Genomic DNA, 24,768 nt, shown 5'->3' with positions numbered 1-24,768 from the left:
GCAGTTCTATTTATTGGGGGGGGGTGGCGAACGTAAGATGGACACAAATTCAGTAGATCAGTGGATCAGTTGCAGCAGTAGCAAAGACTGATGACAATGATGGAGAATACTGGAAATAGTTTTGATATATTAATATTTTTATTATTTCAACCAAGACATTGTGAATTGAAAGAACAAGAAATCACAAAATTTATATACACTAATATTTGTATCTGCTCATTCATCCTCAATACAAGTGTTAATGCAAAGTGATATGCCAAAGAATGCATAGAATTTCATGCTCAGGTACTCAAAACATCCCCTTCACAGAAACAAAGAAATTACATTTTTTGGCATTTTACATTGTCATTGACATTGTCTGAATACATTCAACCTTTAGAAAAAGATAACTTTTTATGTTTTCTAAAATTCTTAAATTCATTTCTATATTTAACAAGTTCTTAACATGAATAATAATTGTCAATATATGTACAATTTAACTGAATAAGTATGAAATCAATAAAAAATATATATTTTCCAATATTACAAGGAAAAAAATAATCAAACAAAAAAGCTTACATAGAAACAATGTTCTCACCATACTGATGGCAAAAGCACTAAACTGCCTTGAAGTACAAAATTAAGCCAAAACATTTATATCTTTAAATTCAAAAGAATTCAAATTCCACCGAGTTTTGTATACATTTATATTATCTACAGTCACTCTTATGCATGAATATGAAGATTATTCCAGCTTTTACAGAATAATAAGTACTGGTAAGTGGCAAATATATGAAACCACTTATCATCTACAATATATTTTTTACTTTATGTCTTACTCAAAACACTTCCAATATTGAAAAAAAGTTTACAATGAAAACAGAAGTAACAAGAACATACAGTATTGTCATATATAAAACACATATTATTCAATTTCACTAAATTCACTTACTCCAGTGTGCAGCTGATCTGCTGATTTTTGATTCAGTTACTGAATATTGTGATGTCTTAGTTACTACAGTAAGTGTCCCCTCCTTTGTTGTGGTGACTGTATGATCTGATGAAGTTTCCTGTGTAGAATATTCTATTTTTGGCATTGTCATATAGAAACCTCCAGATGCGTCTTCACCTGAATACTGTAAAGAAGACTTGCTTCCTTTTGGTGATCCTTGTGGTGTGATTTGAAAGGTACCAGTGGAGTGGGGGTTAAGAGTGACTTTGGGAACTTTAAACCAAGTTTTTTCATCTTTTTCTTCCCATTCAAGACTGCTGCTTCTACAAGCTTCATAATCATGCTTCTCTGAGACCAAACCAATTGAAACCTTGGGTACTGGGGATTCAGAGTCCTGCCTTTCTGCTAACATTTCTGTTCTGGCTTTTGAAGACACTACACCACAACTCTCACTCTCCTCAACACTCTTCACAATTTTCTTCTTGAAACCTGGAAAGGAAATTTTCCCTGTTTCAGTTTTTGTCCTTCTGTCTTTGCCTTCATCTGATGTGGCCTTTGTGTCAAGTTTCATGCCATTTTCAAAGTCTCTCTCATATCCCAGATCTTTTGAGTATGGTGAGGAAAACTCAACTTTGGGCAACTTTAACTTTCCAAACCTTCCTTTGTCACCATTAACATTGGAATCTGCTTCATCATCTGGTCTTGGTTGGCATACATCAAATGATCCTGTTTTTCCAGGGAAAAATCCAACTTTTGGCAACTTTAAGTTGCCTTTTTTTTGCTTCCTTTCCATTTCAATCTCCTCCTCTCCATTCCCTTTACCTCTTAAATGTGTCTTTTCAAAACTTGACTTCATTTTAATATTTCGCACTTCCATTTTCTCATCTTTAGGTTTTGCACTTTCTTCACTAGATACATTTACAGAGCTTTCTGTTTGTGGATCAATCATAACAAATACTGCTTTCTTTACTCTTGGCATAAGAGGGCCTTCATACTCTATTTCAGCATCTGTGGTAACTGAAGAAACTTTTGTATTTGATGATTTAATGTTTAACTTGGCTTCAGGTGATGTCAGAGAAGGCAAAGCCACACCAAACTTTGGAATTCTAGTTGTGGCACCCAACTTTGTATTCTTTAAATTGTTATCTTGGGGAGTCCTAGTGTCAATATCCAATTCTGAAAGCTTTGGTGTTTCTTTTTCAATATTATGCAGTGAGAACATAGTACCCAAACCAGAATCTTCCATGGTGAGTTCTGTGGATGCTTTTGTCTCTTGATCTTTCTTGTTTATTGAAGGATGAGTAATCTCTATTTCAGGCAGTTTGATATTAGAGAGTTTTAAAGTTTCTTCACAACACCCTGTATTTATTTTTCCTGTATTACTTAATTCTGTTTCCGGCTTAAAAGTTTTAACCTTTGGCATTCCAATGTTGAATTTTGTACCCTTGACTTTGGGTCTTTTTACTTTTCCTGTAGATGTAGAGGGACTAAGGTCAATATTTGGCAGCCCAATCTTATTTTGTTCCTTTCCCCCTTCTGTTAATAATCCAACATCCGGTTCCAGAAGCCCTTTTGGGCAATGTATGTCTGTGGTTGTCATTTTAAAATGTTGCATTTTTAATTTAGCACTTTCAGTGTTGACATCTAAAGAACTAGAAACAGCTGATGTGTCATGCTTTATCTTTGGGAAGGAAATATCCAAATCAACATTTGGAATTGATATGTCAATTGTTGGCATTTTTGGAATTTTTAGGTTACCCTCATAACCTTTAATATCTGCCTCAGACACATCAACCTCAGTTTTGGGCAATAATGCCTCACGTTCAGGTATCTCAGCTGCTGGCATGGAAATCTCAACTGATGGTATTTTGACTGTTCCTTTTGTATCTGCAGCAGACTTATAATTACCACTCACATCTCCTTCCACATCAAATGCACCATCTACATCTGGGAAATTAACTCTAGGAGTAGATATTTTAAGTTTGGGAAACTTGAGTTTGTATTTATCTTTACCATCTGTGCCTTCCACTTTAATTTCTGGTTTTTTTATGCTTTCTTCACACATTTTAAGCTGTGCTTCAGCTTCTGGAAAACTTTTATCATCACTTTTAGATATAGCAAAATAAGGCATTTTCATTATGGGATTCTTAACCTTGAATTTCATTTTTCTATCACCATCTGTTTCTAGATATGGTGACTCCCTTTCCATATCCAAATCAGCAGATGCATCAGGTCTCCCTATTTCTTTGTCTCCACTTTTAAATCTTCCACTGAATTTTGGAAGAGAGATTTTTGGCATCTTTAGAGTCACATCTGGGACTTCAAAACTTGAACCAGATGATGGTCTGCTGCCTTCAGCTTTGAGGAGTTCAATATTTTCTTTGTCATTTACATTCCCTTTCGGAAGCCCAAAGCCAACTTTAGGTGCTGATATGTCAACAGTAGGCAGCTTCACAGTTGGTAACTTTATGTTTCCAACTGTGCTTCCACTAACACTGGCATCAGAAATAATTTTTCGTTTTGTATCAGGCCCTTCAAATTTTATTTCATCCTGTGGTGAATTCATTCTTGGTAAAGAAAGATCAACTTCAGGCAAATGAAACTTTCCCCCTTTACTACCATCAACGTCAGCATCAGCACTGCACTTCCCTTTTCCTTTTGGCAAGGAAATGTCAATATCTGGCATGTCAATCTTTCCCCCTTTGACATCAGGCCCCTCAATACTGATTTCACCTCCTGGCATTTTCATTTGAGGTAAAGAAATGTCAAGTTTGGGCATTTTAAATTTGCCTCCCTTTTTGGATTCTCCTTCAAGACTGATATCTCCTTCAGCTTTAGACTTTGGTAAAGATATATCAACTGTGGGCATGTTAAGCGTGCCAGCTTTGATCTCAGGACCTTCCACACTGACTTTTCCTTCAGGTAACTTTATTTTTGGCAAAGAAAAATCAAGTTTTGGTATTTCCATCTTTCCTCCTTTTCCGGTATGTCCATCAATGCCAATATCTGCTTCTGCCTTCGCCTTTGGCAATGATATGTCAATAGATGGCAAGCTGAATTTTCCACTTTTGACATCAGGGCCTTCAACATTAACCTCACCCTCTGGCAAACTCAATTTTGGCAGGGAAATGTCAACATCAGGTGACTTCAGCTTGGGAAGAGACAAATCAAATTTGGGCACTTCAAACTTTTTCCCTTTCCCAAATTGTCCATCAACATCAACATCTCCTACTTTTCCTTGAGGTAAGGAAAGGTCTACAGCTGGTGCATTGATTTTTGCACTTTTCGGTCCTGCAACATTTAGATGTATGTCTGGGGCTTTCATTTTTGGTAAAGAAAGATCAACTTCAGGCAAATGAAACTTTCCCCCTTTACTACCATCAACGTCAGCATCAGCACTGCACTTTCCTTTTCCTTTTGGCAAGGAAATGTCAATATCTGGCATGTCAATCTTTCCCCCTTTGACATCAGGCCCCTCAATACTGATTTCACCTCCTGGCGTTTTCATTTGAGGTAAAGAAATGTCAAGTTTGGGCATTTTAAATTTGCCTCCCTTTTTGGATTCTCCTTCAAGACTGATATCTCCTTCAGCTTTAGGCTTTGGTAAAGATATATCAACTGTGGGCATGTTAAGCGTGCCAGCTTTGATCTCAGGACCTTCCACACTGACTTTTCCTTCAGGTAACTTTATTTTTGGCAAAGAAAAATCAAGTTTTGGTATTTCCATCTTTCCTCCTTTTCCGGTATGTCCATCAATGCCAATATCTGCTTCTGCCTTCGCCTTTGGCAATGATATGTCAATAGATGGCAAGCTGAATTTTCCACTTTTGACATCAGGGCCTTCAACATTAACCTCACCCTCTGGCAAACTCAATTTTGGCAGGGAAATGTCAACATCAGGTGACTTCAGCTTGGGAAGAGACAAATCAAATTTGGGCACTTCAAACTTTTTCCCTTTCCCAAATTGTCCATCAACATCAACATCTCCTACTTTTCCTTGAGGTAAAGAAAGGTCTACAGCTGGTGCATTGATTTTTGCACTTTTCGGTCCTGCAACATTTAGATGTATGTCTGGGGCTTTCATTTTTGGTAAAGAAAGATCAACTTCAGGCAAATGAAACTTTCCCCCTTTACTACCATCAACGTCAGCATCAGCACTGCACTTCCCTTTTCCTTTTGGCAAGGAAATGTCAATATCTGGCATGTCAATCTTTCCCCCTTTGACATCAGGCCCCTCAATACTGATTTGACCTCCTGGCGTTTTCATTTGAGGTAAAGAAATGTCAAGTTTGGGCATTTTAAATTTGCCTCCCTTTTTGGATTCTCCTTCAAGACTGATATCTCCTTCAGCTTTAGGCTTTGGTAAAGATATATCAACTGTGGGCATGTTAAGCGTGCCAGCTTTGATCTCAGGACCTTCCACACTGACTTTTCCTTCAGGTAACTTTATTTTTGGCAAAGAAAAATCAAGTTTTGGTATTTCCATCTTTCCTCCTTTTCCGGTATGTCCATCAATGCCAATATCTGCTTCTGCCTTCGCCTTTGGCAATGATATGTCAATAGATGGCAAGCTGAATTTTCCACTTTTGACATCAGGGCCTTCAACATTAACCTCACCCTCTGGCAAACTCAATTTTGGCAGGGAAATGTCAACATCAGGTGACTTCAGCTTGGGAAGAGACAAATCAAATTTGGGCACTTCAAACTTTTTCCCTTTCCCAAATTGTCCATCAACATCAACATCTCCTACTTTTCCTTGAGGTAAAGAAAGGTCTACAGCTGGTGCATTGATTTTTGCACTTTTCGGTCCTGCAACATTTAGATGTATGTCTGGGGCTTTCATTTTTGGTAAAGAAAGATCAACTTCAGGCAAATGAAACTTTCCCCCTTTACTACCATCAACGTCAGCATCAGCACTGCACTTTCCTTTTCCTTTTGGCAAGGAAATGTCAATATCTGGCATGTCAATCTTTCCCCCTTTGACATCAGGCCCCTCAATACTGATTTCACCTCCTGGCGTTTTCATTTGAGGTAAAGAAATGTCAAGTTTGGGCATTTTAAATTTGCCTCCCTTTTTGGATTCTCCTTCAAGACTGATATCTCCTTCAGCTTTAGGCTTTGGTAAAGATATATCAACTGTGGGCATGTTAAGCGTGCCAGCTTTGATCTCAGGACCTTCCACACTGACTTTTCCTTCAGGTAACTTTATTTTTGGCAAAGAAAAATCAAGTTTTGGTATTTCCATCTTTCCTCCTTTTCCGGTATGTCCATCAATGCCAATATCTGCTTCTGCCTTCGCCTTTGGCAATGATATGTCAATAGATGGCAAGCTGAATTTTCCACTTTTGACATCAGGGCCTTCAACATTAACCTCACCCTCTGGCAAACTCAATTTTGGCAGGGAAATGTCAACATCAGGTGACTTCAGCTTGGGAAGAGACAAATCAAATTTGGGCACTTCAAACTTTTTCCCTTTCCCAAATTGTCCATCAACATCAACATCTCCTACTTTTCCTTGAGGTAAGGAAAGGTCTACAGCTGGTGCATTGATTTTTGCACTTTTCGGTCCTGCAACATTTAGATGTATGTCTGGGGCTTTCATTTTTGGTAAAGAAAGATCAACTTCAGGCAAATGAAACTTTCCCCCTTTACTACCATCAACGTCAGCATCAGCACTGCACTTTCCTTTTCCTTTTGGCAAGGAAATGTCAATATCTGGCATGTCAATCTTTCCCCCTTTGACATCAGGCCCCTCAATACTGATTTCACCTCCTGGCGTTTTCATTTGAGGTAAAGAAATGTCAAGTTTGGGCATTTTAAATTTGCCTCCCTTTTTGGATTCTCCTTCAAGACTGATATCTCCTTCAGCTTTAGGCTTTGGTAAAGATATATCAACTGTGGGCATGTTAAGCGTGCCAGCTTTGATCTCAGGACCTTCCACACTGACTTTTCCTTCAGGTAACTTTATTTTTGGCAAAGAAAAATCAAGTTTTGGTATTTCCATCTTTCCTCCTTTTCCGGTATGTCCATCAATGCCAATATCTGCTTCTGCCTTCGCCTTTGGCAATGATATGTCAATAGATGGCAAGCTGAATTTTCCACTTTTGACATCAGGGCCTTCAACATTAACCTCACCCTCTGGCAAACTCAATTTTGGCAGGGAAATGTCAACATCAGGTGACTTCAGCTTGGGAAGAGACAAATCAAATTTGGGCACGTCAAACTTTTTCCCTTTCCCAAATTGTCCATCAACATCTATATCTCCTGTTTTTCCTTGAGGTAGTGAAAGGTCCACAGCTGTCGTACTGATTTTTGCACTTTTCAGTCCTGCCACATTTAGATGTATGTCTGGGGCTTTCATTTTTGGTAAAGAAAGATCAACTTCAGGCAAATGAAACTTTCCCACTTTACTACCATCAATGTCAGCATCAGCACTGCACTTTCCTTTTCCTTTTGGCAAGGAAATGTCAATATCTGGCATGTCAATCTTTCCCCCTTTGACATCAGGCCCCTCAATACTGATTTCACCTCCTGGCGTTTTCATTTGAGGTAAAGAAATGTCAAGTTTGGGCATTTTAAATTTGCCTCCCTTTTTGGATTCTCCTTCAAGACTGATATCTCCTTCAGCTTTAGGCTTTGGTAAAGATATATCAACTGTGGGCATGTTAAGCGTGCCAGCTTTGATCTCAGGACCTTCCACACTGACTTTTCCTTCAGGTAACTTTATTTTTGGCAAAGAAAAATCAAGTTTTGGTATTTCCATCTTTCCTCCTTTTCCGGTATGTCCATCAGTGCCAATATCTGCTTCTGCCTTCGCCTTTGGCAATGATATGTCAATAGATGGCAAGCTGAATTTTCCACTTTTGACATCAGGGCCTTCAACATTAACCTCACCCTCTGGCAAACTCAATTTTGGCAGGGAAATGTCAACATCAGGTGACTTCAGCTTGGGAAGAGACAAATCAAATTTGGGCACGTCAAACTTTTTCCCTTTCCCAAATTGTCCATCAACATCTATATCTCCTGTTTTTCCTTGAGGTAGTGAAAGGTCCACAGCTGGCGTACTGATTTTTGCACTTTTCGGTCCTGCCACATTTAGATGTATGTCTGGGGCTTTCATTTTTGGTAAAGAAAGATCAACTTCAGGCAAATGAAACTTTCCCACTTTACTACCATCAATGTCAGCATCAGCACTGCACTTTCCTTTTCCTTTTGGCAAGGAAATGTCAATATCTGGCATGTCAATCTTTCCCCCTTTGACATCAGGCCCCTCAATACTGATTTCACCTCCTGGCGTTTTCATTTGAGGTAAAGAAATGTCAAGTTTGGGCATTTTAAATTTGCCTCCCTTTTTGGATTCTCCTTCAAGACTGATATCTCCTTCAGCTTTAGGCTTTGGTAAAGATATATCAACTGTGGGCATGTTAAGCGTGCCAGCTTTGATCTCAGGACCTTCCACACTGACTTTTCCTTCAGGTAACTTTATTTTTGGCAAAGAAAAATCAAGTTTTGGTATTTCCATCTTTCCTCCTTTTCCGGTATGTCCATCAGTGCCAATATCTGCTTCTGCCTTCGCCTTTGGCAATGATATGTCAATAGATGGCAAGCTGAATTTTCCACTTTTGACATCAGGGCCTTCAACATTAACCTCACCCTCTGGCAAACTCAATTTTGGCAGGGAAATGTCAACATCAGGTGACTTCAGCTTGGGAAGAGACAAATCAAATTTGGGCACTTCAAACTTTTTCCCTTTCCCAAATTGTCCATCAACATTTCCTACTTTTCCTTGAGGTAAAGAAAGGTCTACAGCTGGTGTATTGATTTTTGCACTTTTCGGTCCTGCAACATTTATATGTATGTCTGGGGCTTTCATTTTTGGTAAAGAAAGATCAACTTCAGGCAAATGAAACTTTCCCCCTTTACTACCATCAACGTCAGCATCAGCACTGCACTTCCCTTTTCCTTTTGGCAAGGAAATGTCAATATCTGGCATGTCAATTTTTCCCCCTTTGACATCAGGCCCCTCAATACTGATTTGACCTCCTGGCGTTTTCATTTGAGGTAAAGAAATGTCAAGTTTGGGCATTTTAAATTTGCCTCCCTTTTTGGATTCTCCTTCAAGACTGATATCTCCTTCAGCTTTAGGCTTTGGTAAAGATATATCAACTGTGGGCATGTTAAGCGTGCCAGCTTTGATCTCAGGACCTTCCACACTGACTTTTCCTTCAGGTAACTTTATTTTTGGCAAAGAAAAATCAAGTTTTGGTATTTCCATCTTTCCTCCTTTTCCGGTATGTCCATCAATGCCAATATCTGCTTCTGCCTTCGCCTTTGGCAATGATATGTCAATAGATGGCAAGCTGAATTTTCCACTTTTGACATCAGGGCCTTCAACATTAACCTCACCCTCTGGCAAACTCAATTTTGGCAGGGAAATGTCAACATCAGGTGACTTCAGGTTGGGAAGAGACAAATCAAATTTGGGCACTTCAAACTTTTTCCCTTTCCCAAATTGTCCATCAACATCAACATCTCCTACTTTTCCTTGAGGTAAAGAAAGGTCTACAGCTGGTGCATTGATTTTTGCACTTTTCGGTCCTGCAACATTTAGATGTATGTCTGGGGCTTTCATTTTTGGTAAAGAAAGATCAACTTCAGGCAAATGAAACTTTCCCCCTTTACTACCATCAATGTCAGCATCAGCACTGCACTTTCCTTTTCCTTTTGGCAAGGAAATGTCAATATTTGGCATGTCAATCTTTCCCCCTTTGACATCAGGCCCCTCAATACTGATTTCACCTCCTGGCGTTTTCATTTGAGGTAAAGAAATATCAAGTTTGGGCATTTTAAATTTGCCTCCCTTTTTGGATTCTCCTTCAAGACTGATATCTCCTTCAGCTTTAGGCTTTGGTAAAGATATATCAACTGTGGGCATGTTAAGCGTGCCAGCTTTGATCTCAGGACCTTCCACACTGACTTTTCCTTCAGGTAACTTTATTTTTGGCAAAGAAAAATCAAGTTTTGGTATTTCCATCTTTCCTCCTTTTCCGGTATGTCCATCAATGCCAATATCTGCTTCTGCCTTCGCCTTTGGCAATGATATGTCAATAGATGGCAAGCTGAATTTTCCACTTTTGACATCAGGGCCTTCAACATTAACCTCACCCTCTGGCAAACTCAATTTTGGCAGGGAAATGTCAACATCAGGTGACTTCAGCTTGGGAAGAGACAAATCAAATTTGGGCACTTCAAACTTTTTCCTTTTCCCAAATTGTCCATCAACATCAACATCTCCTACTTTTCCTTGAGGTAAAGAAAGGTCTACAGCTGGTGCATTGATTTTTGCACTTTTCGGTCCTGCAACATTTAGATGTATGTCTGGGGCTTTCATTTTTGGTAAAGAAAGATCAACTTCAGGCAAATGAAACTTTCCCCCTTTACTACCATCAACGTCAGCATCAGCACTGCACTTCCCTTTTCCTTTTGGCAAGGAAATGTCAATATCTGGCATGTCAATTTTTCCCCCTTTGACATCAGGCCCCTCAATACTGATTTGACCTCCTGGCGTTTTCATTTGAGGTAAAGAAATGTCAAGTTTGGGCATTTTAAATTTGCCTCCCTTTTTGGATTCTCCTTCAAGACTGATATCTCCTTCAGCTTTAGGCTTTGGTAAAGATATATCAACTGTGGGCATGTTAAGCGTGCCAGCTTTGATCTCAGGACCTTCCACACTGACTTTTCCTTCAGGTAACTTTATTTTTGGCAAAGAAAAATCAAGTTTTGGTATTTCCATCTTTCCTCCTTTTCCGGTATGTCCATCAATGCCAATATCTGCTTCTGCCTTCGCCTTTGGCAATGATATGTCAATAGATGGCAAGCTGAATTTTCCACTTTTGACATCAGGGCCTTCAACATTAACCTCACCCTCTGGCAAACTCAATTTTGGCAGGGAAATGTCAACATCAGGTGACTTCAGCTTGGGAAGAGACAAATCAAATTTGGGCACGTCAAACTTTTTCCCTTTCCCAAATTGTCCATCAACATCTATATCTCCTGTTTTTCCTTGAGGTAGTGAAAGGTCTACAGCTGGCGTACTGATTTTTGCACTTTTCGGTCCTGCCACATTTAGATGTATGTCTGGGGCCTTCATTTTTGGTAAAGAAAGATCAACTTCAGGCAAATGAAACTTTCCCACTTTACTACCATCAACGTCAGCATCAGCACTGCACTTTCCTTTTCCTTTTGGCAAGGAAATGTCAATATCTGGCATGTCAATCTTTCCCCCTTTGACATCAGGCCCCTCAATACTGATTTCACCTCCTGGCGTTTTCATTTGAGGTAAAGAAATGTCAAGTTTGGGCATTTTAAATTTGCCTCCCTTTTTGGATTCTCCTTCAAGACTGATATCTCCTTCAGCTTTAGGCTTTGGTAAAGATATATCAACTGTGGGCATGTTAAGCGTGCCAGCTTTGATCTCAGGACCTTCCACACTGACTTTTCCTTCAGGTAACTTTATTTTTGGCAAAGAAAAATCAAGTTTTGGTATTTCCATCTTTCCTCCTTTTCCGGTATGTCCATCAATGCCAATATCTGCTTCTGCCTTCGCCTTTGGCAATGATATGTCAATAGATGGCAAGCTGAATTTTCCACTTTTGACATCAGGGCCTTCAACATTAACCTCACCCTCTGGCAAACTCAATTTTGGCAGGGAAATGTCAACATCAGGTGACTTCAGCTTGGGAAGAGACAAATCAAATTTGGGCACGTCAAACTTTTTCCCTTTCCCAAATTGTCCATCAACATCTATATCTCCTGTTTTTCCTTGAGGTAGTGAAAGGTCTACAGCTGGCGTACTGATTTTTGCACTTTTCGGTCCTGCCACATTTAGATGTATGTCTGGGGCCTTCATTTTTGGTAAAGAAAGATCAACTTCAGGCAAATTAAACTTTCCCACTTTACTACCATCAACGTCAGCATCAGCACTGCACTTTCCTTTTCCTTTTGGCAAGGAAATGTCAATATCTGGCATGTCAATCTTTCCCCCTTTGACATCAGGCCCCTCAATACTGATTTCACCTCCTGGCGTTTTCATTTGAGGTAAAGAAATGTCAAGTTTGGGTATTTTAAATTTGCCTCCCTTTTTGGATTCTCCTTCAAGACTGATATCTCCTTCAGCTTTAGGCTTTGGTAAAGATATATCAACTGTGGGCATGTGAAGTGTGCCAGCTTTGATCTCAGGACCTTCCACACTGACTTTTCCTTCAGGTAACTTTATTTTTGGCAAATTATTATCAAGTTTTGGTATTTCCATCTTTACCCCTTTTCCGGTATGTCCATCAATGCCAATATCTGTTTCTGCCTTCACCTTTGGCAATGATATGTCAATAGGTGGCAAGCTGAATTTTCCACTTTTGACATCAGGGCCTTCAACATTAACCTCACCCTCTGGCAATCTCAATTTTGGCAGGGAAATATCAACATCAGGTGACTTCAGCTTGGGAAGAGACAAATCAAATTTGGGCATTTCAAACTTTTTCCCTTTCCCAAATTGTCCATCAACATCAACATCTCCTATTTTTTCTTGAGGTAGTGAAAGGTCTACAGCTGGCATACTGATTTTTGCACTTTTCGGTCCTGCAACATTTAGATGTATGTCTGGAGCTTTCATTTTTGGTAAAGAAAGATCAACTTCAGGCAACTTTCCCCCTTTACTACCATCAACGTCAGCATCAGCACTGCACTTTCCTTTTCCTTTTGGCAAGGAAATGTCAATATCTGGCATGTCAATCTTTCCCCCTTTGACATCACACCCCTTATTACTGATATGAGGTAAATAAATGTCAAATTTGGGCATTTCAATATTTCCTCCTTTTCCAGAATATCCTTCAATGCTTATTTCTTCATTTTGTTTTTTCTGCAATGATAGATCAATTGATGGAATATAATGTTTTCTTTCTTTAACTTCTACTTCAGCCTCTGGTAATTTAATTTTTGAAAGAGGGAGATCAGTTGGAGGTCTTTTGAACTTTCCTCCTTGACATGATTGACTTTTATTATATTCAACGTTATACTCAAAAGACTTTTCTGCATTTTCTTTCAGTAATGCTCTATCAAGATTGGTTTTACCTTCTGGTACTTTTACTACTGGAATAGAGACATCTAGTTTAGGCACCTCAAAAACCTTTTGAGAGGTTATCTTTTCTTTTTTGGATAGGCCTTCACCTTCAACATGGCCTTCCACTTTACCTTTTATTTGAGAAACATCAATAGCTTTCATGCTGAATTGTTCACCTTTAACTTCACGTTCTTCAACTTTGATTTCCACTTCTGGTAATTTCAATTTAGCAAGGGAAAGATCCATTTTAGGCATTTTAAAGTTGCCTCCCTTTTTACCATCAGCCTCAAGAGAAACATCTGTCTTAAGTTTTCCCTTTGGTAATGCTAGTTCAGCTGATAGCACGTGAAAATCGCCATGTGAAATGCCTTCAATGTTGACTTTTTCTTCTGGAGAAGTTATATTTGGAAGCGATCTATCGAATTTTGGCAGTTCATCATCTAAAGATGTCACTTTGGATTTTTTGCTCTGGGGAAACTTAAATGCAAACTTTGCACCTTTTCCTTTAACTTTAATCTTTGTTCCAGACATTTCTGTCTCTGCTGTTGATGTTGAAACATCTGCAGAAACCACTTCCATGCCTCCTGAAGCAGATTTAGCTTTTGTCCTTGGAAATCTGATCTTCCTCTTTATCTTTCCACTAGAGATCACTTCTTCTTGTTCACTTGGTCTGGATTCTTTCTCAAATGCTTTTTCATGTTTACTCAGCTTAAACTTTGGAAATGCAAATTCCAAGTCAACAGGATTTAAGTCTGCTGTAGCTGGTGTGCCCTCAGTGTCCAATTCTGTTGCATCTCTTGCTCTCTTGTTCTCTTTCAGTCTTTTTAGTCCAAATCTCCCTCCTCTTTTCTTTTTGACTTTAAATGGTTTGATACTTTTCAGATTCTGCAAAAAACATGAATAAACAAGTATCCCGATTGAGAATCATTACTCATAAATGAGAAAATGTATGAGAACACTACATATTTTAATTAGTTTTACAAAAATGCCTAGAATATTGCTTGTACCATTCTTTGTATCTTCGCTGTAGGTTCTTTAAGTTCAACATTTGTTGCACCTGGAAGAGCACTGTCATCAATTTGAAGTACAGTCCTCTTCAAAAAGAATGACACTTTGTAAGGTTCTGCACATTGAAGGATCTTCAGCGCATCTTCATACTTCACATTATCAAAATATACCCTTGCACTAAGCAATTGATCTCCTACAAGAACACAAAAAATATCTGTAGTTCAACCAAACTAAATCATGGGTTTTCACAGGAAAACACACAGGCATATGAATAAGTGTAAAGAGGACTTTCCAAAATGTAGTGTTTTTAGTGGACTTAGGATCAGCAAAACAACAATTTAAGTTTAAATTTCACTACATAGGTTTTTTAATTGATGTCCAGAGAACCTTTTCTCACAACCGCATATATAATTTTTTATCATATTGTATATAATATTTCATGTTGTGTAATGAATCATTATGGTCTTTTCACCTTTTTGGAGGCTTAGCTGTTTTGATGCAGGGGAGTCTTTGAGGACTTCTTTGATGAAGATGCCTTTTTCCCCTCCACCTATAACACTGTATCCACTGGCTCCTGCCTCAGCCTTTGTCTCCACCACAACCTCCATTAATTCTGATTCCTGTTTCATTTCCATCTGCAATTGTTGATCAAAGCAATGTTTAAAAAAAAGAGAATTCAGTCTTCAAAACCACTTCCATAATTTTTCATACAAAGAAAGGATGGCTGGTAATTTAAGTATTAAACCAAATATGATTGTTGAAGTACCTTTTGTGCACCTAAGTACCTCTTACAGGTCTCCATCAGTAAGTTACTGCATAATAGTGGATTTTTTTAAATAAACAATTATAATTAATGCTTACCACAGGTTCACCCTTCTTCTGTGGAAGATCCATAACTGTAATAGCTAAGCTGCTATCTCTTAGCTGGCTTCTCTTTTGACTGAGAACTTGCTTTAGTTCTGCATGGAATTTCTCTTTTTGAACCTGAAAAAAAATGTTTGGGTGAAGACTAAAAATTATTCTTACACATACTGCAAAAAGGACAAAACATGGCAATACATAAAGAACATAAAATACTAGATCAGGGGTCGGCAACCTATGGCACGCGTGCAACCGTTGGCACGGCGAGGCATAATCACTGGCACGCGCCACGCTGGACCAGCATCAGCAAAAAAAATTTATAATAAAAAATCTCGGATAGAGAACACAATCCTCCAATCGAAATCGCTCCTCAACGCTCTGCACTCAGCTCCCGCCACAGACCCATGTTTACATATGTTTAAATAACCCTAACGGCCGCACTGTGCTGCGTGTGACGTAATCCCTGAGCCGCGTCAAGGCTGGATTATTTATTATGGATTATACTTTTGCGAGTGACCGTAGCGCGCGACTTCGCACACCTCGCGCATGTTCTCTGAAAAGATACGTGGTAGTATAAAGAAACACCCCTCAAAAACAGGGGAAGGAACATTTACCTGACGAAAATTAATGTTGCATTGTGTTCCAGGTTTGAAAAGTGCTGGAATTTAGGCTAAAGTGAGGGCAGCCCTGTTCGAAATGTAGACAGCGTGACTGTCAGTACACAACATGCAACACCCCCCCCCCCCCCCTCCAATTTTATTTGTCGGTGGCACACTCATTGATTAGAAATGTTAAAGTTGGCACTTCATGTCTCAAAGGTTGCCGACCCCTGTACTAGACAGAAAACCAGATGGAATGACTCCAGACAAATGAACAAATATGAATTTAGAGCAAGCCTGTACTGCAGATATAAAAATGAAAAGAGTGGGCAAAGCACACTTAGAATAAATGGATTGTTATAATTGTACTATGACTGATCTTGGGATATGGATGACTATACATAGTGTATATTATATTAAAACATTGCATGTTGTCAGGTTTCTGTAAACAACTTAGATATTCTTCCAAACAGAATTCTGCTAGTTGTAATAAATTTCATTCAGTCATTGTCTGTCATTTGCCTGAAAAGTTTGCTACAATGTTTTGTCCTGCAGCATTGCAGTCCCATTGAGTTTTGAGTTCTAAGAGGGCAGGATTCTGCTATTTCTGGAACTCACGGTTCTTTCTAGGCTGTCCTGCTCATCTACAGATATACAGTGTTGCTGGCTAGGCCGAAGAACAGAGAAAGGTGCTTCCAAAGTGGGGGACTGACTTTTGTGATGTCTCTGTTAAAAGAGTCACAAGAGAAGCAGCATTAGACAAGTAACATTAGACAGGCACTTGCCTGTTCATTTCTTGAGGATCACAGTGAAATCAGGGTTTTGGTTTTATTTCAATTCCTAAATCAGACAGAATGTTTATTTCACTCAGTTGTATTAGGAACTGCCTGGTAGTCCCTGAGTCCTGAACTAGGTACATATGAATTAATGGTTTTATATATTAGTTCATATACACAAGGAATTAATCATTAATGTAGGACAGGGTTATGAGCATTGAGAAATATGTGATTGTAATTATCTGATGGGCACTCACAGCTGGATCTTTGGCCTGTGGATTATTATATATGTTCTCCAATTCACTGACTGACTCTGAAAACAGAGAATGCTATATGATCACATGAGATCATTCATTCAAGTATAATCCCAAACATCAAAACAATACAATAAAATACATGAATAGAAAAACAAGTTGTAACCATTATTATTTTTTAGCAAAAATAAGTCAAGAATAAGGCTCTACTCTAGCATATTACACAATGACTAGCAGGTGGAAAATGTTGTGTTTCAAGGGAATTTTCAACTGTATTTTAACTTAATCATACTGAATCATATTGAAGTCATTTTAAATGCTGTAAAGGACCATGATTGTCCTTGAGTTTGAATTTGTTAGATTAATTTTTAATATCAACACTTGTGCTTAATGGCAGATTAAGGATTATTGCATTGTGTACTTGCATTCCTTGGTGAGCGCAGCCAGGTATGTGTGTAGTTTATACGTTTGTGTATGTGATTGTTGGTATTTGAGTGAAGGTCAAGTATGTCTGTATTTTATCCATGAGGAGAAATGAACGGATTAAATTGATGCTATTACGAGCAAAAATAAAGGAAACCTAAGCACCTGTCGAGACTCTCTTTTGGATCCAAGGGTTGCTACAAATACATTCTATCTAATGAAGCCAGGTTTGCTGCCAAACCTTTTGCAAGTGTTATGCAAATGTAATTTACACATTTTTGGCAGACAAATTTGCAAATTTAAGTCATGAAAAGATCTTGCGATGCTTGGCTGTTTGTTTGCTTATTTGTTCTTTAGTGTAGTAGTTTGACCGTGTCTTGCCTTAGCTGTGTGTGTTTCTTGTGTCTGCCTGTTTGTCGATACCTCCATGTCCCTAGAGCTGATCCTGGGGGCTGCCGGCAAAGCCCATTCAGGAAGTTACTAAGAGAGGTGGCAAAAATCTAGAAGAGAGCAGAGGGGTAGAGAGAGGTCCTTTGTTTGGGCTAATTGTCTGGTGGTTGTGTGCAGGTTGTGTGCTTACTAGTACATTGTAGTGCAACCTGCAACCTTAGCTCTGCGTGTTTGATTCAGGTTTGATATGCTATGTGTATACTGTGTCTTCATTTATTATTATTGTGCTGGAAGGGGGTAAGTGCCATAAGGTAAGTCTCCTGTTTTGATTTAGCTAGGGAGTTAGGATAGTTGCCTGTCCTTTGTTTGATTTTTTTAAATGGTTTGTTTATGCAAGTTAGTTTTATGGGAGGAATCAGGGTGGATTTGGTTTTTTGCTTTGGCGTGACTTGCTCCTGGAAAGATGGCTTTTTGTTTATAGGCTACCTACTTGTAAATCATTCTAGTGTGGTTACTTATACACTCACACTTTACTACCAATTATTTTATTTTCTCTTCTGTAAAAACATTTGGGCTCATCCTAAGCTTTTTGGTGTGTGTGTGGGGGGGGTGTTTGGTTTGTTTCCCTTTTGTATTGGGATAGAGTATGATTTGGAGAGGTTTGTGTTGCCTCCATCTGTTGGGGCATTGGTGCAGTGTAGAAAGGATGACTTGGTGATGGCTGAGTTTTCTAATATAGCTGTGGCACTTTCTGTGAGAATGGCAGAGATTAGGGAGGTGATTCTTGTGAAGCTGCATGAAGACTGGAGGTTGCCTGTGTCCCCTGATTCAGGGAGCCCTGTTTTGGCCCTGGCAGCTGTGTTGCATGGGGTGGACAGTGCTGGAGTTGCTGTGGGGAATGACGATGTATTGTCTGTGGTGGAGGCTACAGTGCCTTCATCTGGACCTTCACCTGATATTCATCTAACCATTTCTCCACCAGCAGCTGGTCCTCCGGGAGACTTTGATTGAACCATAGCTATTAGGCTGAAGGAGTTGAATCTAGCTATTAACCAGCAGGAACCAGAGATGCAGTTATGTTCAGTTACAGGAGATGCAGTTGCAGTGAGTGCTTCCTCCAAGCAACATATCTTGTACTCTTCTGAGTTTGACATAAGCAAATATCTCTCATGTGCCCCCTTTCAAGGAATTGGACGTCATGTAGCCTGTAGCAGCCATTCTACACTTGCACTTTACTACCAATAATTTTGTTTTCTCTATATTGTTTTCTTTCCTTAGATAAGAAAGTAACCGAATATAGGCACAGAAAGCCTATATTCCATATTTAAAAGAATATGACGGTATCTAGGTCTGTTTTGACAGATGGTATGAAAATTAGCTTGTACCAGCATGAAGGAGTTAAGTATAAAGTGTGGGGTGTAAAAAACAGAACTGAACATGATCCAAAGCAAAAGGCATTAATGGTGAAACAACACAGCATCAATACTCTTCTTTACATCAGTACTTCAATACTTTACATCATATCAAATGTGCTGGAGTTTAGAACCAAAACACAGTGTCCAATTGTTTATTGACTGCAATGTCAAATCACAGACAGTGATTAAGAAGAAGAAAGATTTAAAATACCGGTAATAATAATTATCTGTACCCCCCAAAATTACAAAAAAACCCCAAAAATATGGACCATATAAATAAATGTAAATGTATTCAGATGTTAAAAATAATGATTCAATTTGAGTGAAGAAATCTGTGTACCTCTATGATTTCTGAATCATTCATTTTGTAACACTGCCTGGCCATAACTCAAATTGACACAATTCCAGACATTAATTGCCACTCTCTAACCCTAATCTCTACATACTTACTGATGATTATAAATGTTGACCATTAATGTACAGAACCTAAAATGTAATATTAGGTTTGTTTAATCAGGTTTGTCATTTGTTTCATGACAAACATCAATAGTTCAATTGTACCACTTTTAAAATGAATGACCTTTGAACCTCAGCTCATCTCTGGTTTCTCAACTATTCTACATATGTGCTGTTCTTTGGTCTGTGCCACTAAGGAGAATGTAGTGCCACACCCTGTTGCCTGCCATGGATCAGGTTGCTATCACATATCCATGAGGACGGAGGTTCCCCCTCTGAGTATTTCTCATTCCACACATGGAGACAGTATCAGGTAACTGTCCCACCCTTATGAACATTACTGGCATTAACAGACCCATGTATCGCAGAGCTATAATGTTTAATGAGCTCCACGTTGAAGAACCTGTTGGTGAAGCTGAACACCAGGTGTGCTGAACTTGATATCTTTCACCTTAGTAGGAAACATTCTGCACACAGTGTGCTGCAAGGAAAATGGTGGACATGACACGTCATACATTAGCATTCATCTTTTGGAGTTTGATAGTATGTTGCTGTCCAACAGTACATTTCTTTTCTTGTGCAGATACCTTCTAAGTGAAAGACACAGTGATGAGTCTGATCACACAGCCATGAGAATCTGTTTACACATGGTTGTCCAGTGTGTGCATGTATATCTGACAGACTGAAAGAGGCAGCTGCACCCATGTGATGCTGCACCCAGATGAGGGACAGCAGGAATGCTGGAGGTCATAGCTAATCTTTATATAGTCTCCGACTGCCCTGACCCACATCTGCCTTCTAGCCAGTAAGCCATTAACTGTTCAGCGCTTGCTTGTGTAAGTGAGCCAACTGCACTTTTTAAACATACTTAGTGGGCAGTGGCACCCTACTGGGTAGGATTTTGGACCATCAGTTGGAAGGTTGTGGGTTTTAATCCTGGCTCTGCTATGCATTCAGTGTTGCCTGCTTGCTGATAGGTGACTGAGACCTTTCATTGTACACCCTAATTTCAGAGCAATTGATCAGGTTCAAACATACAATGACAGTGCACAGTTAAAACTCATTCACTAATAACTAATCTAGGGTAGCAGATTTAATAAGACTAATTTAACTGGTGTAGAATTCATGGTCACAAGTCCAGTGAGGATAAGAATAGGCACTGTCAAAGAGGCTGATAACTGTGAACAAACGTAGTTCAGTTTCTTGTTCCTGACCTTGGTGTATGACCAGCGTAAGCACACACACAGTGTGTCATCAGACTCTGCAGTCTGATGTAAACAATACCACACTGGCTGCTGTCCTGACTCATGTAAACAAGCCAATGTCTCAGAGGCTCAGAGTAAATGTCTCAGAGGCTCAGAGTAAATGTATCTAAGGCTCAAAGTAAATGTCTCAAAGGCTCAGAGTAAATGTCTCAGAGGCTCAGAGTAAATGTCTCAAAGGCTCAGAGTAAATGTCTCAGAGGCTCAGAGTAAAAGGCTCAAAGTAAAACTGTTGGTTGTTGTCAATTCTCACTTTGTGAGACAGGAATAAGACGGGCTCCCGCCGACAATACTAGACTTCTCAAAACGATTATAATGATAATGGTATTATAATGATTATACTGTGGAACTGCACACAATATACACAATCGTGTTTTTAAGTTGTTTGTTTTATAATTGTCATGTAACAGTCACAAGATTACAATTTTAGATTAAAAAATTTACTATAATTACAGTGGTCTTTCATCATGGACAGTCTCTCCTGGGGTGCCAGCAGAAAATGTCACATTTTAAATGTATGTGTGTACATGTATCTTAGAATAGTTTAGTAAAGTGTGGTGACCTTCAAAGAGTAACAGTTTCCAATCACACTGCCTTCAAAAACCACAAATGTTGTGAAAAATCCTTTGGAATTTCTTAATTGTGAAAATATTTGAATGTGACTTTATAATTCAAACTGTATGTAGAGGTAAAGTGAGAGAGCAGACAGGTACTCCTCAGTGCAAGTTAGATGGTAACATTGTGGTAAATACCTTGATTTAAGTGAATCTGGGGAACTAAAATCACTAACAGATACTGTTCCTCAAAGGAATTGGTTATGGTAAACTCACTGTATTTGTGTAAACACTGTTTCTGTGTTGTACATACTCCTGGAATACATATACCCCTTTCAAGTCTGAAAATTTTAATTCTGTATTTACAAGCTACTCTAACCCTTTTTTCTGATTTACTTTCATTCATTTATTGGGTTTGTGATCTTGTCATTGAAGCTTCCATGGTCTTGGATTACAAAAACTGCATGTTGATTCTTAATTATTACTTAATTACTTATTACATAATTTTTATATATATATTTTATGAGAATAACCAAAGACATGAATCCTCACTAAAGGTGAAATAAGATTCAAAACATCAGAAAACATTTCTACTCTTCCTCATTTCATACAAATTAAAAGGGCAGTGTACACTGCAGCGCTGAACCTTGTAGTAATGTGTGATTTACTCCTATTGCAATTTATATAATGGAGAGGGGTCACTACGAGGCATTCCTACATAGCGTCAACATCTACAGACTCTCAACAAGTATTGGCTCTAAATGTCCCTTCACTGATTTTCACCTTAGAACAATATGCCACAAGCACATAATATGCTTCCTGAAGCACCTTACAAACAGCAACAGGAGACATTAAGCACTTCCCAGCACACTAATGACATTTCTATAAGTTGTCATTCTTATAGGACGCGAGTAGCTGTTTCATGTTTTATTCATGCTCATCTTCTGCATCAGTGTCTGGCTAAGGCATATCGATATTCTAAATAAAAACCAATGTGCTAGCAGTATTAAGCTAATCCACTGTTTGTTCTCAGAGAGTAGGAACACACCCTGGTCTCCCGTGTTTCACCACACAGTGCTATCTTTGTTATGGCATGCTGGAACCTAAACAGGAGCCTGAGACTCGGGTCTTATGACCAGAGACTGCAGCTGTTGCCCCTCTGTAGGCCTAATTTAGATACAGCTCACACACACAATCACATGCGTTCACACATACACACAACACACACAAGTCTGTGTACTTGGAACCCAGGTCAAATGTGTGAATGACGGTAGTAGTGTACAAAGAAGTTCCAAAATGTTCTGTGCACATGTGGGCAACTGCCACTGTTGTAGTCAATTTTCAACAAGGTTTACAGAATATAGTAAGTAAAGCTTACTAAAGCACTCATTTCTCTTATCAACACTCTAATCAATATCCAGTTAAGCCGAAAAATGGTAATCTGAGCTAAGAAGAGAACACTGAACACTTCAAGTTACATTTAATATTTCATTCATTGCTTCCCAACCTTATCTTCAAAAAGACATTTTTCTTTATTCTAGCTTCCAGCACACCAGTACCAGATATTCTACATTATTGATTGTGTGCAATAGAGCAGGAATGGTAACTGCTAGGTGTATCCAAGGGTTATGAAACATAATTGTTTCAAGACCCAAAAAACCTCTATGTGAACACCAAAAATTTTAATTAGATTTTAAATCAAAATGTTTAATGTAAAAATGCTCTCTTATAATGACAAAAAGCTTACCAAGGGCTCTCCTGGAAAAGTTCATATAGTGGCAGATGATTCAGTTTTTTAATGACTACATACATTGATGTGCAATTAATTGTTCATTTACCGAGTCAGTACAGACCACTGAGGTGAGGTTTGTCAGATTGGTTAAGTGATTGCCCACATCAGCTACACTTGCAATAGCAGAGATGTTGGCCCAGTAAGAGTTATTAAGCTGTCCTCTTAATGGAGTCAGTGCTGAGAGAAGAACAAAACTCCAAGAAGAAGCAACCTTTCCAGGAACATCTGAGAAAATATAACTATCTGGTACCTACCTTAATCAATTCTTCCCCCACCAAATGAAATGGTAGAAAAATCTTTCTGCAGAAATGGAGTCAAATCCTAATTCATACACTCTTACTCTGTGCCCTCTGCTTCCAGCCAGCCTGCTCCCTAACAGAGCTCATGCTGGCTAATCTAGACTAGTCTGACAGCCTCTCTTGGGGCAGGCACTGAGCAAGCCAATTGGATGAAGACTGTGGGATGCCCCTTCTAGGGAGGGAGCAAGGGTGGGAAGGGGAACTGAGAAGGGCGAAGGATCTCACTTGGACAAGATCTTGTCAGAGTGTACACTCTTACTGACATATAAATAGTCCACTAGCATGACATAAACAAGAGGCTGACTTTTAGTCTTGCAAACCTTACTGAAATTCTCTGATGAGTCAATAATGCACCAATTTTAAATCACCTGGGTTCTAGTCCATGAGAGCAAAGTGAAGATAACAGCAGCTATTTTTAGGCCTTGGAGACAAAAATAAAAACAACACCATGTGCTTTATGGTTTAACATAGCTTTTTTGGGGTCCATCAGCTGCTGTTTTGGGCTTAACACTTGCATGTTTTTGCTGAACACTGCCAAGTGCGTTCAGTGTGAGCTGTCCAGTCTTAGGGTGTGTTCTATCAGTTTCTGTAGGCACAGAGCCCATCCTGAAACAGAATACTTATGAAATGCCTGGTCAGTCCCAATGGCTAATGGCTAAAGTTCTTTAGTTCACTGAATGACAGACATGCTCTGGTGCTAAATAGCGCACCTCTCCAGGCCAGCCACACATGCCATACAACATCTCCATGCTTTACTGAAACTCTTTTCATTCCAAGACATAAAAATTGGTTTTGCTCTGGTTCACCGGATAACACAGGCGGTTATGTGAATTAAAGTTCCTAGGCACATGGTGGGATGTCATCTGTGCCAGGGATTAGACAGCCAAGACTCTAGACTGCAAGTCTAGATGTGGAGACAAAAGACATCATGTGACAGTAGGACTCGCAAGAAATCACATGACTCTCTGTGAACAAACACATTATTAAGTATCTGTATGCATCTTAATGCACTAGAATTAAATAAACATTTTTTTCAATGCAATTGACCAAAAATACCACTTTGCTCTGAATCACATGGTATGTGTGTACTTCTACTCAGATAAACAAACCTATGTGATAAAAACATTGAATGTCTCTACTGTATCTCCAAGGTCAGATATTTCCAGGAAGTAAGTTGGAGACACAGTTAAGCATGTACAGACCCCATGTATTTCTTTCTAGAATATTCTTGTCTGAATGTATCATACCTCTACCAGAACAATGTAGACATATTTCCCTTCTCCCACTGACCCCAACAGCTTTTATTTACAGACAGAGTAGGCAGATTAGGGAACTGCCCATAGACTTAGATAGGAACAAATCTAAGGGGGAAAATAGATGGGCCCACACCCAACTCCAGTCAAGGACAACATGGATGAGCACTAGCAGCACCGTACCTTTTAAAAAGCAATTTCCCTAATAACACCAAAAAGACAGAGAAGTGGTGTTCTCCTTCGGTTTTATACTTTGAACCAACATGTTTCATATATTTACATGTATATGTTTCAGGATACAAATCTATTCATACTACTCACAGTTTATCAGGATATACAGGATATACAGTAAGCATTTATGTTTAAATGCATAATACTTC

General features: G+C 39.0%; 2 protein-coding genes across 2 annotated transcripts in view; one reads left to right on the top strand and one right to left on the bottom strand.

The window, feature by feature from the left end:
- The window catches only part of LOC143490239 (uncharacterized), a 43,506-nt gene that overhangs the window by 9,251 nt on the left and 9,487 nt on the right, over nt 1-24,768 (top strand). The window lies entirely within an intron of this gene.
- prx (periaxin) lies at nt 117-23,221 on the bottom strand. Its single transcript, XM_076988847.1, has 7 exons — nt 23,091-23,221; nt 16,548-16,603; nt 16,133-16,240; nt 14,916-15,038; nt 14,527-14,689; nt 14,054-14,247; nt 117-13,931 (listed from the first exon to the last, which is right to left on the bottom strand). The coding sequence occupies exons 4-7, from the start codon at nt 14,946-14,948 to the stop codon at nt 924-926; spliced, it is 13,398 nt and encodes a 4,465-aa protein (XP_076844962.1). The 5' UTR covers nt 14,949-15,038; nt 16,133-16,240; nt 16,548-16,603; nt 23,091-23,221; the 3' UTR covers nt 117-923.

Source organism: Brachyhypopomus gauderio, chromosome 2 (genome assembly GCF_052324685.1).
Source record: "Brachyhypopomus gauderio isolate BG-103 chromosome 2, BGAUD_0.2, whole genome shotgun sequence".
NCBI lineage: Eukaryota > Metazoa > Chordata > Actinopteri > Gymnotiformes > Hypopomidae > Brachyhypopomus > Brachyhypopomus gauderio.
This window is presented reverse-complemented; position numbering and strand designations above follow the sequence as displayed.